General features: G+C 38.1%; 1 protein-coding gene across 2 annotated transcripts in view; it reads left to right on the forward strand.

The window, feature by feature from the left end:
• Nucleotides 1-13297, forward strand: part of SLC33A1 (solute carrier family 33 member 1) — a 29210-nt gene extending 15913 nt beyond the window's left edge. For both annotated transcript variants that reach the window (XM_089508990.1, XM_089508989.1), the window contains exons 4-7: nucleotides 388-572; nucleotides 1706-1823; nucleotides 6983-7198; nucleotides 8499-13297. In XM_089508990.1, coding sequence (XP_089365116.1) covers nucleotides 388-572; nucleotides 1706-1823; nucleotides 6983-7198; nucleotides 8499-8663 — 684 coding nt within the window. In that variant the 3' untranslated portion in view covers nucleotides 8664-13297. The remainder of the gene's footprint in view (nucleotides 1-387; nucleotides 573-1705; nucleotides 1824-6982; nucleotides 7199-8498) is intronic.
• Nucleotides 13298-13882: the final 585 nt, after the last annotated feature.

The raw sequence follows: 13882 nt of genomic DNA on the forward strand, positions 1-13882 counted from the left end.
TAAGGACCGGTGTTATATGACTTTGCTTAGTGTCTTCTCACAGTTTCAGGTGGAAAAGAATGAAAACCATGACTTGTTAATGGTGTCTGAATACAGTCATTATTATATAAGGCAAGCAATCAAGCAAGATTTTATTTAACTAAGCACTATTTTTATTTACACACACACACACCACTTGGAAGTCTTGGTCATAGTGTTGGGAGTTGGATCTTGGCCCTCCTTCCAGATAACCCTTTGATAGGTACCTATGGGCAGGTCACTGTATTTTGATATTCTAGAAAAAAATAAGACCTATTACCAATCTTATTATGAAGGTGAGTATAAGACAGATTGTACAATGCTTTGCACATGACCAACACAATAGAAATAAAAGATTTTATGTTGCAGATTGGATTCTCAGCTGCAGATGCAGTAACAGGACTCAAACTGGTAGAAGAAGGAGTACCAAAAGAGCACTTAGCTCTACTTGCTGTTCCAATGGTTCCACTGCAAATCATATTGCCTCTGATAATCAGCAAATATACAGCAGGTCCACAGCCCCTGAATACATTTTACAAAGCTATGCCATTTAGGTAAAAATACATTGTTCATTCTGCTTGTTAATATACAGCTTAATCTGTTAATATGGAGCTATAATATTGTAACCATTAAGAACAATAAGGTTTACATGTTGGGAATTCTTCCCTTTTTGTTCATTAAGGAAGTTTATTCTGAAGTAAAGTAATGTGGTTGAATTGAACCTTCCAAGAACTGTGTTTGAAAACACAAATATTACTTATCACATATGTATCAATTGCAATGAATCAACCTCTAGTTGTTGTTTTTATAGTTTTTACTGAACTTTCAGTTTGTATTGAATTTACAGTATAGTCATAAAGGAAAGAGAGGAAGTAAAAGCTTAGAAGTGTGAAGACAAATCATGTCCCCATGTGGTTAATTGCACTATTTATGCTGGAAATAATTTGGGCTCTGTACATCCTTGTGCTGTTCTCTTTGAAATTGATTCTGTGATTTTGTTTATTTTTTCTGGACTTCTCATTTTCTTTTGGTCTGTAGGGACTAAGAAGCAACAGGTTCAGGAATCTCTGTAGGAGTTGTGTTAATTTCAATTTTATTTAATTCATCTCTTAAAAAAGCCAAACCAACAAGAATTTATATGATTCAGCAATATGCTTTAAATTTACAAAGCAGGATGCGTATGAACAATTTATATTCTGTTAAGACATAAATAAGATAAGTGATCCTTAGATTGCATTTTTCTTTATTTGATTAACATCAAGAGGCACTGATTTTTTGCACAGCCAGCATATGTTGAGGGTACACTAGAAATTGTCTAGTGATAACTATGATTTACATTTTCTTGTAGCTATTCATCTATTTATGATGATAAATTGTGCTTTAATCTAGCTACTGTTGGCCCTCCATATGCATGGATTCTGCATTCACAGATTCCACCATCCACAGCTTGAAAGTATTCAAATGGGGGAAAAAATCCCAAAAGCAAACCTTGATTTTGCCATAAGGGACACATTTTGTTACCCTGTTGTATATAGCAGGACTTGAGCATCATGTATTTTGGTATCCGTGGGGGGTGCAACCAAAACAGAATGGGTACCAAGGTCCACTATATTTCCTGTTGATCCAATATAGGAGGAATCTTAATATTCATCAATACAGGATGTTTCTCTTCATTTTTTTCCTGCAGATTACTGTTTGGATTGGAATTTGCTTTCTTGGTGTGGTGGACTCCTAAAGTTAAATATGAGGGAGGCTTTCCCATCTATTACTACATTGTGCTGTTGCTGAGTTATGCCTTACACCAGGTAACAAATTGCTATAAAATTTTCTAAAAAATGCAAGTAATGTGTTCTTTGTAAATTAAAGTTATTTTTCAACAGCTACCTGCCATTCATTTATATGCATATATGTGTGTGTATGCAGTAGTATAGTATTCAAACAATATATTGTCCTTCATCTTTATTATACAGTCGGACCTTCTTATACAGATTTTTTTATACACGATTCAAGCATCCACAGTTTGAAAAAGTTCAAAAAAAGTATAAATTTCAAATATCAAACCTTGATTTTCCATTTTTTATAAGGCACACCATTTTGCTATTTCATTATATTTAATGGGACTTGAGCATCCACATATTTTGTTATCCACGGGAGATCTTGGAACCAAACCCCAGCATATAACAAGGATCCACTGTATTAGTGGGCAATTGCATGGAAGGTGGAAGCCAATTCCCCCCTTCCCATACCCATATGGACTTCATCCTCCTATAACACACAGCAAGACCAAATGTGTCTATTTTATTCTCAATTCCCTCTCAAAATGGCAACAGAAAGTGAAATTGTATTACTGCCTGTTGTCATTTTGAGAGGCTCTTTGGAAGAAAACAGAGATAGTAGACAGTTGTGGAATTTGTGCATGTTTTCTTGCATTTGAGGGACTTTCTGCATGGTTTGGGAAGAAAAATTGCCTAAAACCCACACTGTTTTTTAATTGAGCTGTTTGGGAATTCTGGAGTACTAGTGAGAAGGGAGGCTTCAGAGGTTACATAAGTAAGACATTGTATGTAACCCACAGGCTGCAGTTTTCCCATCCTTGCTATAGTATCTTTTCAGGTACAGTGGACCCTTGTTATATGCTGGGATTTGGTTCCAAGATCCCCTGTGGATAACAAAATCCGTGGATGCTCAAGTCCTATTAAATATAATGACATAGCAAAATAGTGTCCCTTTTAAAAATGGAACAAGGTTTGATATTTGAAATTTATACCTTTTTTGAACATTTTCAAACCGTGGCTGCTTAAATCCGTGTATAAAAAATCTGTATATAAGAAGGGCCGACTCTATATGCAGTTTCCTAAAATGTATTTGTCTGTTCTACTCAAGTCTTCAGTGCTGTTGTTAATTACCAGTCCCATCTCAGTAAGTGGATCATATTCTTTCATAGTGTAGTCAGTACAGCAAACGTAAGTACATGGTATATATTACTACAATTAAGACTATAAGAAGACCAATGCTGGACCAGCTATTTAGTCCAGCATTCTGTTTCCTACTGTGGCAAACCTGTTGCTGCTGATACGGGTAGTATGTAGGTATAATGACTAGTCACCATTAATAGCCTTAATCTTATGCTCCATAGGTTAATCCCCTTTTAAACCTGTCCAAATTGGCAGCTGTCACTACATTTTACAGTAGCAAATTCCACAGTTAATTATTTACCATGTCTTGCAGATGTGTTCTTCCCTTTTTAATTTTCTTATATTTTGTTGTGGCTTTCCCTGGCATTGTTAACATTACACATTGACAAAATACTCAACATTGTGAAGGTGTATTTTTATTTTGTTGCAAAATAGTAGATAAACAAAAACAAACTTGTTGGTTGCATAACTATTTACCTCGCTGAGCTAATATTTGGCAAAACCAACTTCAGCAGCAATTACAACTGTGAGTCTTATGTTCTCTTACTTAAGATCTCTTAGGTATCTCTATCAGCTTTGCAGATCTAGATCCTGCCCTTTTTGCCTTTTCATCTTGGCAAAATTGCTTCAACTCTGTCCAATTGAATGGGGACTGCTAGTGAACATCAACTTTGAAGTCTTGCCACAGATTTTCAGCTGGACTAAAGTCTGAGATTTGATGGGGCCATTCTGAAACATTCAGGTTTTTGATTCTGAACCACTCCAGAGTTACTATAGGTGTTTATGGTCATTGTCTTGCTGGAGATATAAAATCTACCCAGTTCAAGGTCCCTTGCAAATTAAGAGAGGTTTTCTTCTAGAACTGCCCTGACTTTGGCTCCATCCATTTTGCCCTCAGTCCTGACTAGTTTCCCAGTTAATGCTGAGAAATGGATCACTGCAGTATATAACACTGTCACCACCATGCTTCATCATAAGCATGGTATTGTAAAAGCAATGAGTGCTCTTTGGTTTGTACCACATACAGTATTTTGTGGCAAGCCCCAAAAGTTCAATTTTGGTCTCACTAGACCAGAGAGTGGTGATGACTGCTGCTACTAATTATTATTATAATTATTACTATTACTACAAATACTATCTCACCCTTTTTTCCAGTCCAGAACTCAAGGTGGCCATGAAAGCCTTCGATTTCACTCAAGGTGGTTTACAAACATTAAAACAGATCCAGCTAAGAAAAAAATTATCATACAAACATTAAAAATAAACTAAATTAAGCTTTCAATAAAATTAAAAGAAATTAAAAACATAACCATAAAAAGAGCAAATATAAACAACAGCGCATTTTGAAATGCCCTTTCCCCTGAGCAGTCAGCCCTGAAAGGCCTGCTCAGGAAAAAGTTGTTCACCTGCCTGTGAAAGAATAAGAAAGACCATATTAAGCTAACCTATCTATGAAGGGACATCCCAAACCATGAAGCAGCCAGAAAGTAGGCTCTCTCCCATATTCCCCCGGATTTACCTGTGAAAGTGGTGGGAGGGGTCTCTCCAGAGGACATCAAGACACAGGCAGGAAACAGACTGGCAGGTAGAGGAGCTTTTGCAAGAAGGAAGCTACATGCTTCCTGTAGCCAGTCCCAGTTAACAGTCTGGCTGCAGTTCTTTGAACCAGCTGAAATTTCACAACGTTCTTCAAAGGCTGTCCCAAGTAGAACACATTACAGTCATCCAGCTAAAGTATAACTAAGGCATGTGTCACTGTGGCTAGATCTGAACCTTTTCCACAAGTTTGCAATATCTCCCACATGATGTTTTGCAGACCCTGAACATGCTTTGGTATGGGTTAATTTCAGCAATGGCTTTCTTCTTTCCACACTTTCATAAATTTTAGCTTTGCAGGTCATCCAGGTGATAGTTGTCCCTTGGATGGTTTCTCCTACCTCAGTTGCAGATCTCTGGTTCTTTTACCATTAAACTATTGGTTACTTCTCTTACTATGTTTAACACCCAACCCTGATCAGTGCATCTGTACAATTTTATCCCCAACTTGTTTTGTTATCTCCTTGGCCTTCATAATGCTGTTAGATATGCTCTCCAACAAACTCTAGGGCCTTCTGTGAACAGGTGTATTTAATAATAATAATAATAATAAATAATAATAATAAAAATTTTATTTGTACCCCGCCCTTCCGGGTGATCAGGGCGGCTAACAAAATGCACCGAAGCGCAAACAAAATACAAGATTAAAAACATACAATAACAATAACAATCCTTAAAAACACTGAAAACCCCTTAGCCCAACCTCACGGCCACGAGAGAGGAGGGAGGCCCACAGGATGTTTAGTCGGGGAATGCCTGATTAAACAGGAAGGTTTTTAGGCCCTTCCTAAATTGGGCCAGGGTGGTAGATGAGCGGAGCTCCGTGGGCAACATATTCCAGAGGGCTGGGGCAGCTGTGGAAAAGGATCTTCTAGCAGTAGCAGCCAACCTAGCCCCAGGCACCTTCAGGAGTTGCTGCCCAGATGTTCTGAGGGTGCGAGGCGGAATGTACGGGGAGAGGCGGTCCTTCAGGAATCCTGGGCCCAAGCCATTTAGGGCTTTATAGGTGATAACCAACGCCTTATATTGCGCTCGGAAGCGAATGGGCAGCCAATGGAGGTCTTTAAGCACGGGTGTTATATGGCTGGTCCTGGGAGCACCAGTGACCAGCCGCGCTGCCATGTTCTGCACCAGTTGCAGCTTCCGAGTTTGGTATAAAGGTTGCCCCATGTAGAGTACATTACAGAAATCCAGTCTCGAAGTTACCAGAGCATGTACAACAGTTTCAAGAATTTATTTATTTATACCCCGCCCAATCACTAGGAATCCGGGCGGCTTACAACAGTAGGGAAATACAAAGCAGTAACAATAAACAATAACAATACACATAAGATAATAAAGAAATATAACATAGCAATACATAGCAAAAAACATAATGTGAGATCATGTGGCACTGGAATTGAATTCACCTCTTAGCCTCAAATCCTTCCATCTCTGTACTTCTTTCCAATGAAGTCATCTTGATTAATTAACAGTAAATTCTTTTTCAACATTCCAAAATGGACAGGGAGGCTTTTCCTTCTACTGAGGGCCCTCTTTCCCTTAGGAGGCACATGTTCTCCCAGTTCCATGCTAATATCTGTCTTCTGCTTTCTCACATAGGTCTGCTTTCTATTAAATAGTCTTTCATATTTCTTCCTAGAAGAGCGCCTTTCTGTACTGAAGATTCTTGTGAAAGTTGTAGTAATTCACATCCAGTGATTACTCATGTTTATAGTGTACATGCCTAGTCCTGATAGGTCATTTTAACTAAGCACCCTTCTCTGGGACATACTGCAGGTAGCACAATTAATCTGGAAAGGAGCAGAAAGTACAAGTGATCCTGTTCCACATCTTTGCCTTATTTTTTTATCTGTTCTCTATGATGACGACTGGGGGAAGTAGATGAAATGAGTCAGAATTGTCAACAAAAATACTAGCCTTGAATCATGATTATGACCTTGCTTTTCTGTGTTTTTAGTAAGAGGTATGGAAAATAAAATAGGATATCCATAACATGTTTCCCTGCCCCTACTTCTCATTAATCATTAGTGGCTTCTTAATGGAGGAGAACCACATAATATGATTAAGTCACTGCAGATATTTCCATTTATAAATGGAAGATGAAAACAAGATCACGATGCAAGATACTGGCTTTCTTAGCAACCCTGAGGTCTTGCTGTATCTGGGGCCATGTCTTGTTAATTCCTTCTTAATTATGAATGCAAAACAGCTGCCATTTTTTATTTTTTCTCATAATGAATGTAAAAGTAGAGGCCTCTATAACCTTTTGATTTCCTTCTAAGACCCAGCTGTTGGCACTTTCCTTGTTGTACAAGGAAAATCCACATTGTTTAACATAGTACATTTTGAAAAGCTAGCTTAGTAATATCAGATATTTCAGTAGATGTAAATTAATTCAATTTCTGCTTAAATATTATTCTCTTCCCTTGATTCTCTTTGTCATTTCCTAGGTTACAGTGTACAGCATGTATGTTGCAATAATGGCTTTCAACGCCAAAATTAGCGACCCACTTATTGGAGGGACATACATGACACTACTTAACACAGTATCAAATCTGGGAGGAAACTGGCCTGCCACAGTAGCTCTTTGGCTTGTGGATCCACTTACAGTGAAGGAGTGTATTGGAGTTGAAGGACACAGTTGTGGAACTACAGCTGCTACAGAAGTAAGTAGGAGAGGTTTTTCATTTTAATTTATACAATGGAACTGATATATACTTTTATTTCTGTTTTAAAACTTTAAAAGACAACTTAGTTAGGGTTGCCATAACCCGGTTGCAACCGGGTTTTTCCCGGTTTTGGCGGCACCTGCCCGGTCACGGCACGGGTGCAGCCAAAAACCGGGAGAAGCCTGGTTGCAGCGGGGTTGCTGGGCAACCCTGGGGCCTCGCTGCCCTCCTCCTCCTCCACCGCGCATGGCCGCGCGGAGGAAAAGGAGGGCAGCGAGGCCTGGGGCGGAGGAGGCTGCAGGGAGGCGGTGCCTCTTGGGCGCAGCCGCGCCAACCTCCCCGCCTCCCTGCAGCCTCCTTGCCTCCTTCCTGGCCTCTGCGGGGGCCAGGAACGAGGCGAGGCCGCGGCGATCGCCGCCGGCCTCCTCGCCTCCTTCCTGGTCCCCGAGGGGGGCCAGGAACGAGGTGAGGCCCCGATCCTGGCCTCCGATCGCGGCGAGGCCCAGGGCCCAGGCGGGGAGGGAAAGCCTCCTTAAGTGGAGGCTTTCCCTCGCCGCTTGGCCTCCGCTCCCCGCCGCGATCGCCAGGGAAACTGTAGGACATAATTTTCAAATGTAGGACACATTTTGTGTGTCCTACATTTGAAAATTTTGTCCTACATTTTTCCCGGTTTGGAGGTCTGGCGCTATGGCAACCCTAAACCTAGTAGTGTTATTTTTGTTTTTATGTCATCAAAATTGTCATTAAGGGGCAAAACAGGCCACCCCTTCTGAAGCTGGATTGGAACTACAGCAATAGCACGCTACAGCCCCAATCTGCCTTTTTGCCAGCCAAAAAAGGAATGGCAAAGAGCTGTGGCTGGAAGCCGACTTTAAGGCACTCCAGCGGCATGTGGCATATAAACGTTGTGCTGCTGGAGCACTTGGAAACCAGCCCCCATGTAAATAGCTGGGTGGCTTCCAGATGGCTTGGGATCATGCTGCATGTAATCACTGCACTCCCAAGCCACCTGGAAGGCAACTCAAAAGGGCCGTCTGTTTTGGCCCTAAATCATCTGAATTTCCTCTTAGAGACCATTGGATTTCCATTACTTTCTTAAAGCTTTCTGTATCATTGCTATTATTGCTCATCTTTTATTATGACAGTATTTAAAGCTTTGGAAAACCAACTATGTAATAAATAGGAAAAATATTTTTAATGTCAAAAGTATCTTTTTTATCTGTTATGCTTCATGCATTTTTAACTTCAGTTAATATGGAAACCTGTATAACTCCTCCCTACCCCTTCTGTCTTGCAGCTTTGTATCAAAGAAGGTGGATCTTGCATTATTACCCTGGACGGTTATTATGTTGAGTCTCTGATATGCATAGCTTTGGGATTTGCTTGGTGGCTGTTTCTTGGGCCTAGATTCAAAAAGCTGCAGGATGAAAGGGCATCTTCATGGAAATGCAGGAGAAGTTAATGGAAACAGAAGATCAGCAAAAAATTAGTAAAAATGGTTATGGCCTTATTCCCTGAAGAGTGTACCTGAGAACAAAATAATATATATTGGAAAATGGTTAGTTTACTCATGCCAAATGAGTTCACACAAAAGTAAAGCCAGGAAAATAGTATATGGATCAAATGATATTTTGTATCTTCACAATCCAGAATTCCTCTTAAGGTTAAAAAAAGTAATCAAAAACTCCATATCTTTTCTTTTAACTTGCATTGGCTGCTTTCTGTCTTTTGATTGGTTTATTTAGCATTACCTCTGAACAGAAATTTCTGGATAGGGCTTCAACATTTTGATTGTATATAAACACTGAATGTATATGGTAAAAAGCTATAAAGAGGAAAAATGTTTTATTATTATTATTATTTAGGCCACAATTATACTTTGTAGGAGGAAACAACTAGCAAAACAAAATTCTCTTACATGTATTTTCCTGGCTGCTATAAGCTTTAAAGATTTATAAGAGGAATATTTTTATAATAGCTTTTTCAAAACAAAACAAAACATGCACACCTTACTTCAAAGGCACTTTGATTTGCAAACAGAAACAGTTTCTTCACTACAGCATTAGTATGGATATGTGTGTGAATAAGCTCATGGGACACTCATCCATTGTCATGAGCAGTGGAGGGGCAGGGAGGCATACTAACCAATACTGAAGAGGGAGGGACCAAGTATAGTGAGTGTAGTTTGAGTGTAAAAAAGCTCCATTGTCATGCTGTCATGACCCATATATTTGCAGAGCTTGTGATTGGAGAGACACAAAGAAGTGACTGCGTCTCAAATACATGGTTTCTCAAGAAATGAACATACTTTGCTTGTGTGAGGAACCCAAAGAGGAGCAGGTTAAAGAGACTGCCTTTTGAAAAGGGGTTGTGAAAGAGTACAGTACATGCTGTTGAGTACTCTCATAGTTAGGAACAGGCATGGCATTCCGATATACATCATTCATCTGTTTCCACAGATGCTACGACTCTTTTGTAGCAGGTAAAGCGTTCAGTACAATTATCCTTATTAAGAGGAAATCTTTGCTTTAGTGCCTTAGTGAAGTACAGTAAATGGGCACTGTATGGTTTGTTGGATGTATTTTGTACATCTTTCATATTAAAATACCTTCAAAAGGTATGACAGCCTGTTATCATACTCCTGATGAAATCTGAAATATTAATATCAATGGTATTTTGTCTCAGTTTTATTGGTTATTTCAAGATGGATATTATTTTTTGATTCTAAGTGAATCTGTAGGATTTATATTGTTCAAGTTCTTTTTTCTTATAAAACTATTTTCAGAGTGTAAATAAACATTAAATCTAAGAAAAGGAAGCTAACACACATCTTAAGCACAATTACTTGGGAGTTAGTTCCACTAAAGAGTGGTTCTTGCTTTCAAGAAACAGGATAGGATTGTAGTATCAGAAGGAGCTTTAATGCTATCAGCAGATTAGAGTGGGGAGGTGCACAAACCTCTTCAGACGTCTCTTGGTCTATATTAATCACAGTATCAAGAACAAAAGGGTCCACAGTTAAATAATGTATAACCAGTGGGTGTTGGTGACTTCGGTTGCAATGGGGCAGTGAATCTATTTTGAATGTCACTGAAGGGTAAAGGATCTGTCCAAGATCCATGGCTGAACTCCAGAACAGGTTCATCACTTTGGATATTTCCATTAAAGTTCAAACTGGAATGAGTTCATCACCACTGAAATGGAAGGGGTGTGTAACCAAAGTCATCTGTAACTTAGACACTGATGGCTAGATTTACCTCAGACTGTTGCTAGTAATTGTTTTATGGATTTCCATGATAGACTACAACCTTGAAACTATTTTTAAGTAAGATAATATTACTCCCTATGGCTACCCTGTATATAATTATAATTATTTAGAGCAGTCCTGGATTTCCCCTATAACCTTCAAACTGTTCACATGAAAATAGTTTCAAGGTCGCAGCCTATCACTGAAATCCATAAACCAATTAATACTCTGCTGTACTCTGATTTAATCTACAGTCCTGACGTATATTAAATACAAGTAACAGTGTTTAATTTGCTAGTTACTTAAGTTTTTTAAGTGTGGATACTTATTTGGTTGCATTCTGCAGATAAGCAGTAGGTTTTGAAATTATAGGATGTTGAATGCCTAGTATCAAACTGGGTTAGGTATTTTAGTCTGCTGGAAACCCTCACAGATTTTGAGACTTTTACGTTCTCTCCCCTTGGCATGTTGTTGTAATATATAGTGATGACATATTAAATATATTTTTAAATATACAGACCTGTTTACTTGAATGAAAAATGCATAGTGCTTTCACTATATACTCCTCTTTTTAATTCATTGTTTACAGCAATCTGAGTTTGTTTGCCTTACATTAGATCTATCCTTGTCAACTACATGAGCTCAAATGAAATAATGTTAGCTTCAGTACTAAATGCATAGAGTCGCTTATTGGTGGATATTTGGTTTCTTTGAACATGTATTTATTATAATTCCATTCTTTGTTTTGTTTTGTCATAAATGAAAGACCTATTTAAAAATTTCATTCATTATCTTTAGGCAGCATTTGGGAAGGGAATATTTCTAGGAAAGAGTGCTGGGTTCCTGAATATGCACAATAAATTTCCATTTCCGTATTACTGTTTATATAATGTGCCAAGATAAATAAAGATTCTGCATTTAAACAAATATCTAATGCTGTAAATTTTGTAAATGGATAATTAAAGCAAATAATTCAGAGCAAACTAAAGCCAAACTAAAAAGAAAGGAGACTTGGAAATCTATTTTAATCATAATTGATGAGATCCAAAGTATCATTCAAAACATGCAATTGCTTTGAAGTGGTCCTTTGGTTAACATTTTCCCACCAATATCCCCCTCCCCACCATCCCTGCTGTATTTCAAAGTCACATTTAAAATGCTGTGGATTTTCAAAATAGCCTGTGACACATGGCATGATATTCTGCTCTTTAAATATGGGGAGGAGAGTCCAGAATTCCACGAAGCATGCTCACACCCTTGATCTTCAAAGTTTCATATATGCTGATTTTTATGCCTGCGGAAGAGTTTACATTTACCATTGGGAAATTAATTCAGTGAGCTTTCCTGTATGTTTACATTCGTAAAGTTTTAAAGGAGAATCTGCAGGGTAACCCAGCATTACCTTTTCCGTTCATAGATTAGTATTGCATTCTTGAATACTGGTTGCTAATTTAATTTGCAGAAACATTTCTATGGATTAAAAACACTGTGGGGAAGATCCCTACTTTTGGGATATGAGAGTATATAGGACCGCTATGGGCTAAGTAGTTTGTAGAGTGAAGGATCTACCTTTTCACTGTTAATATATTAACTACTATATAAATATATTAACTAAACTCATGAAACTAGTTATTAAGACTACCTGCAATACGAGAAAAGGGAAATGATACAGTTACAGCACAGATTGCCAGCTATGTAAATTAGGCAGGAAACGTTCTAATTTAGAGTCTGATAGACTCACTGAGGTTTGATAAAACAGAGTGTTCAGTTAGTTGGAATAAATGATAATATGCAATTCCCTTGGCATGCAATTGCTTCCTGTTTGGAGAATAATAGATCACTTTCAGGCAATCAAGTACAATTATCTCATGAAAAGTGGAACAGGTGGTCTCACTTGTTCACAAAATAATTTTTCTGAACCATCTTTCGTTGAGAATCTCTTAAGGAGGAAAGAGGTATGCTGAAGTCTGATAAGAGTATTATTTAACTACCATTTCAGCTTGTTAGCCTATGTATATTATCCAGTTGTCAGCGATGCTGTTTTTATCGTCCTCCTTCATTTTACAGAGATAAGCTATTAAACTGGGGTTTTCCATTAGCTATAAATATAATGATTTTAAAATCATTCTTTATTTTTGTCTAGACTTTGTTATGTTGTATAAAACCTACTTGGATCAGCAAAGTTTGACCAGACATGGGTGTAAGGGCATGGTGCAATACACTTGCTTTTTGAAGAAACCTAGAATTAGTTACTCAAGGCAATCAAATCAAATAAATTAATTTTATCCCATTTTCAAGGGATTATGATATTATTCAGATGAGAACAGTTGGGTAAGGAGGCAGAGTTTTATGATAAATATTTGGTTACAGTGCAGAAGATGAAATATATGTATATTCTGGCATATTTGTAACTCATTTTGTAAGCGTTCACTCCACACCTTCGATGAGGCATTATTATTTTTAAAGGATTACTTTTTAAGTGGCTATTAATCATTTTGAAGGACAGGATGAAACTGCTGGACCACAGAAAAGCTTCTGACTCCTATAATGAAACATAACCCGAGGCCCACTTCCAGTGGTTACTCAGAACAGATCATTTGAATTGGTGATAACTTCTTAGTCAAAACATAATTTCTAGTAAATCTATGGGTCTCTAGTAGAATAATGATTGGATTCAGGCCTCTTGTTTTTGTTTTTCCAAAAATGTTTGCTGGCTCCCCCTTTTTCATTTCAGGTTTTCAAATGTTTTGCTCCTGTTAGTTGATAAATATGAGACCACGATATGATTACTTCATTGCTGAAAAGTGTTGAATTTATGGAAACCCCTCACCAGAATGTTTTGGCTCTTCTCTGTTTCATTTCAATAAAATAAAGTTCAAAATGCAATTTTGGTTTTGTGTGTTGATTAGCTTAACTGGAAAGGGATGAATCTTTTGGAGAACCGTTGTTTTAAAACCTCTCTTTGCTGCCTTTTGGTATCACTGACTTTTCCCCTCCTCTCTTACTATTCCTTTTCAAACATTGCCCTTCCATAGCAATTCATGGCAGTATAAGACAAGAAGGAAGAAATTAAACATATGTCTTCCACACATATATTAATAATAATAATAATAATTTGTTTTATTTATATACCGCTATTCCAAAGATCATAGCGGTGAACAGCAAGTAAGCTAATTTGCCCCCAACAGTCTGGGTACTCATTTTAGCGACTCGCAACCTTGTGGTTTTGAATGAATGGCTGCAGTACAGGCATTTAACCACTGCGCCACCAGGGCTCCTGGTGTATTACACTTCAAATAAGATGAGGATCAGGTTGTGGCCCTCCGGATGTTGCTGGGCTGGTTCCATAGAACACAAGCTATCTGTCCTTTCTATTAGACAACAACACACAACACAATAAGAATACACAAATCCACAGCAAGAGGCATTAAGAA

The sequence above is a fragment of the Sceloporus occidentalis genome, unplaced genomic scaffold (assembly GCF_023333645.1).
Source record: "Sceloporus occidentalis isolate IW3139 unplaced genomic scaffold, rSceOcc1.0.p SCAF_2, whole genome shotgun sequence".
NCBI lineage: Eukaryota > Metazoa > Chordata > Lepidosauria > Squamata > Phrynosomatidae > Sceloporus > Sceloporus occidentalis.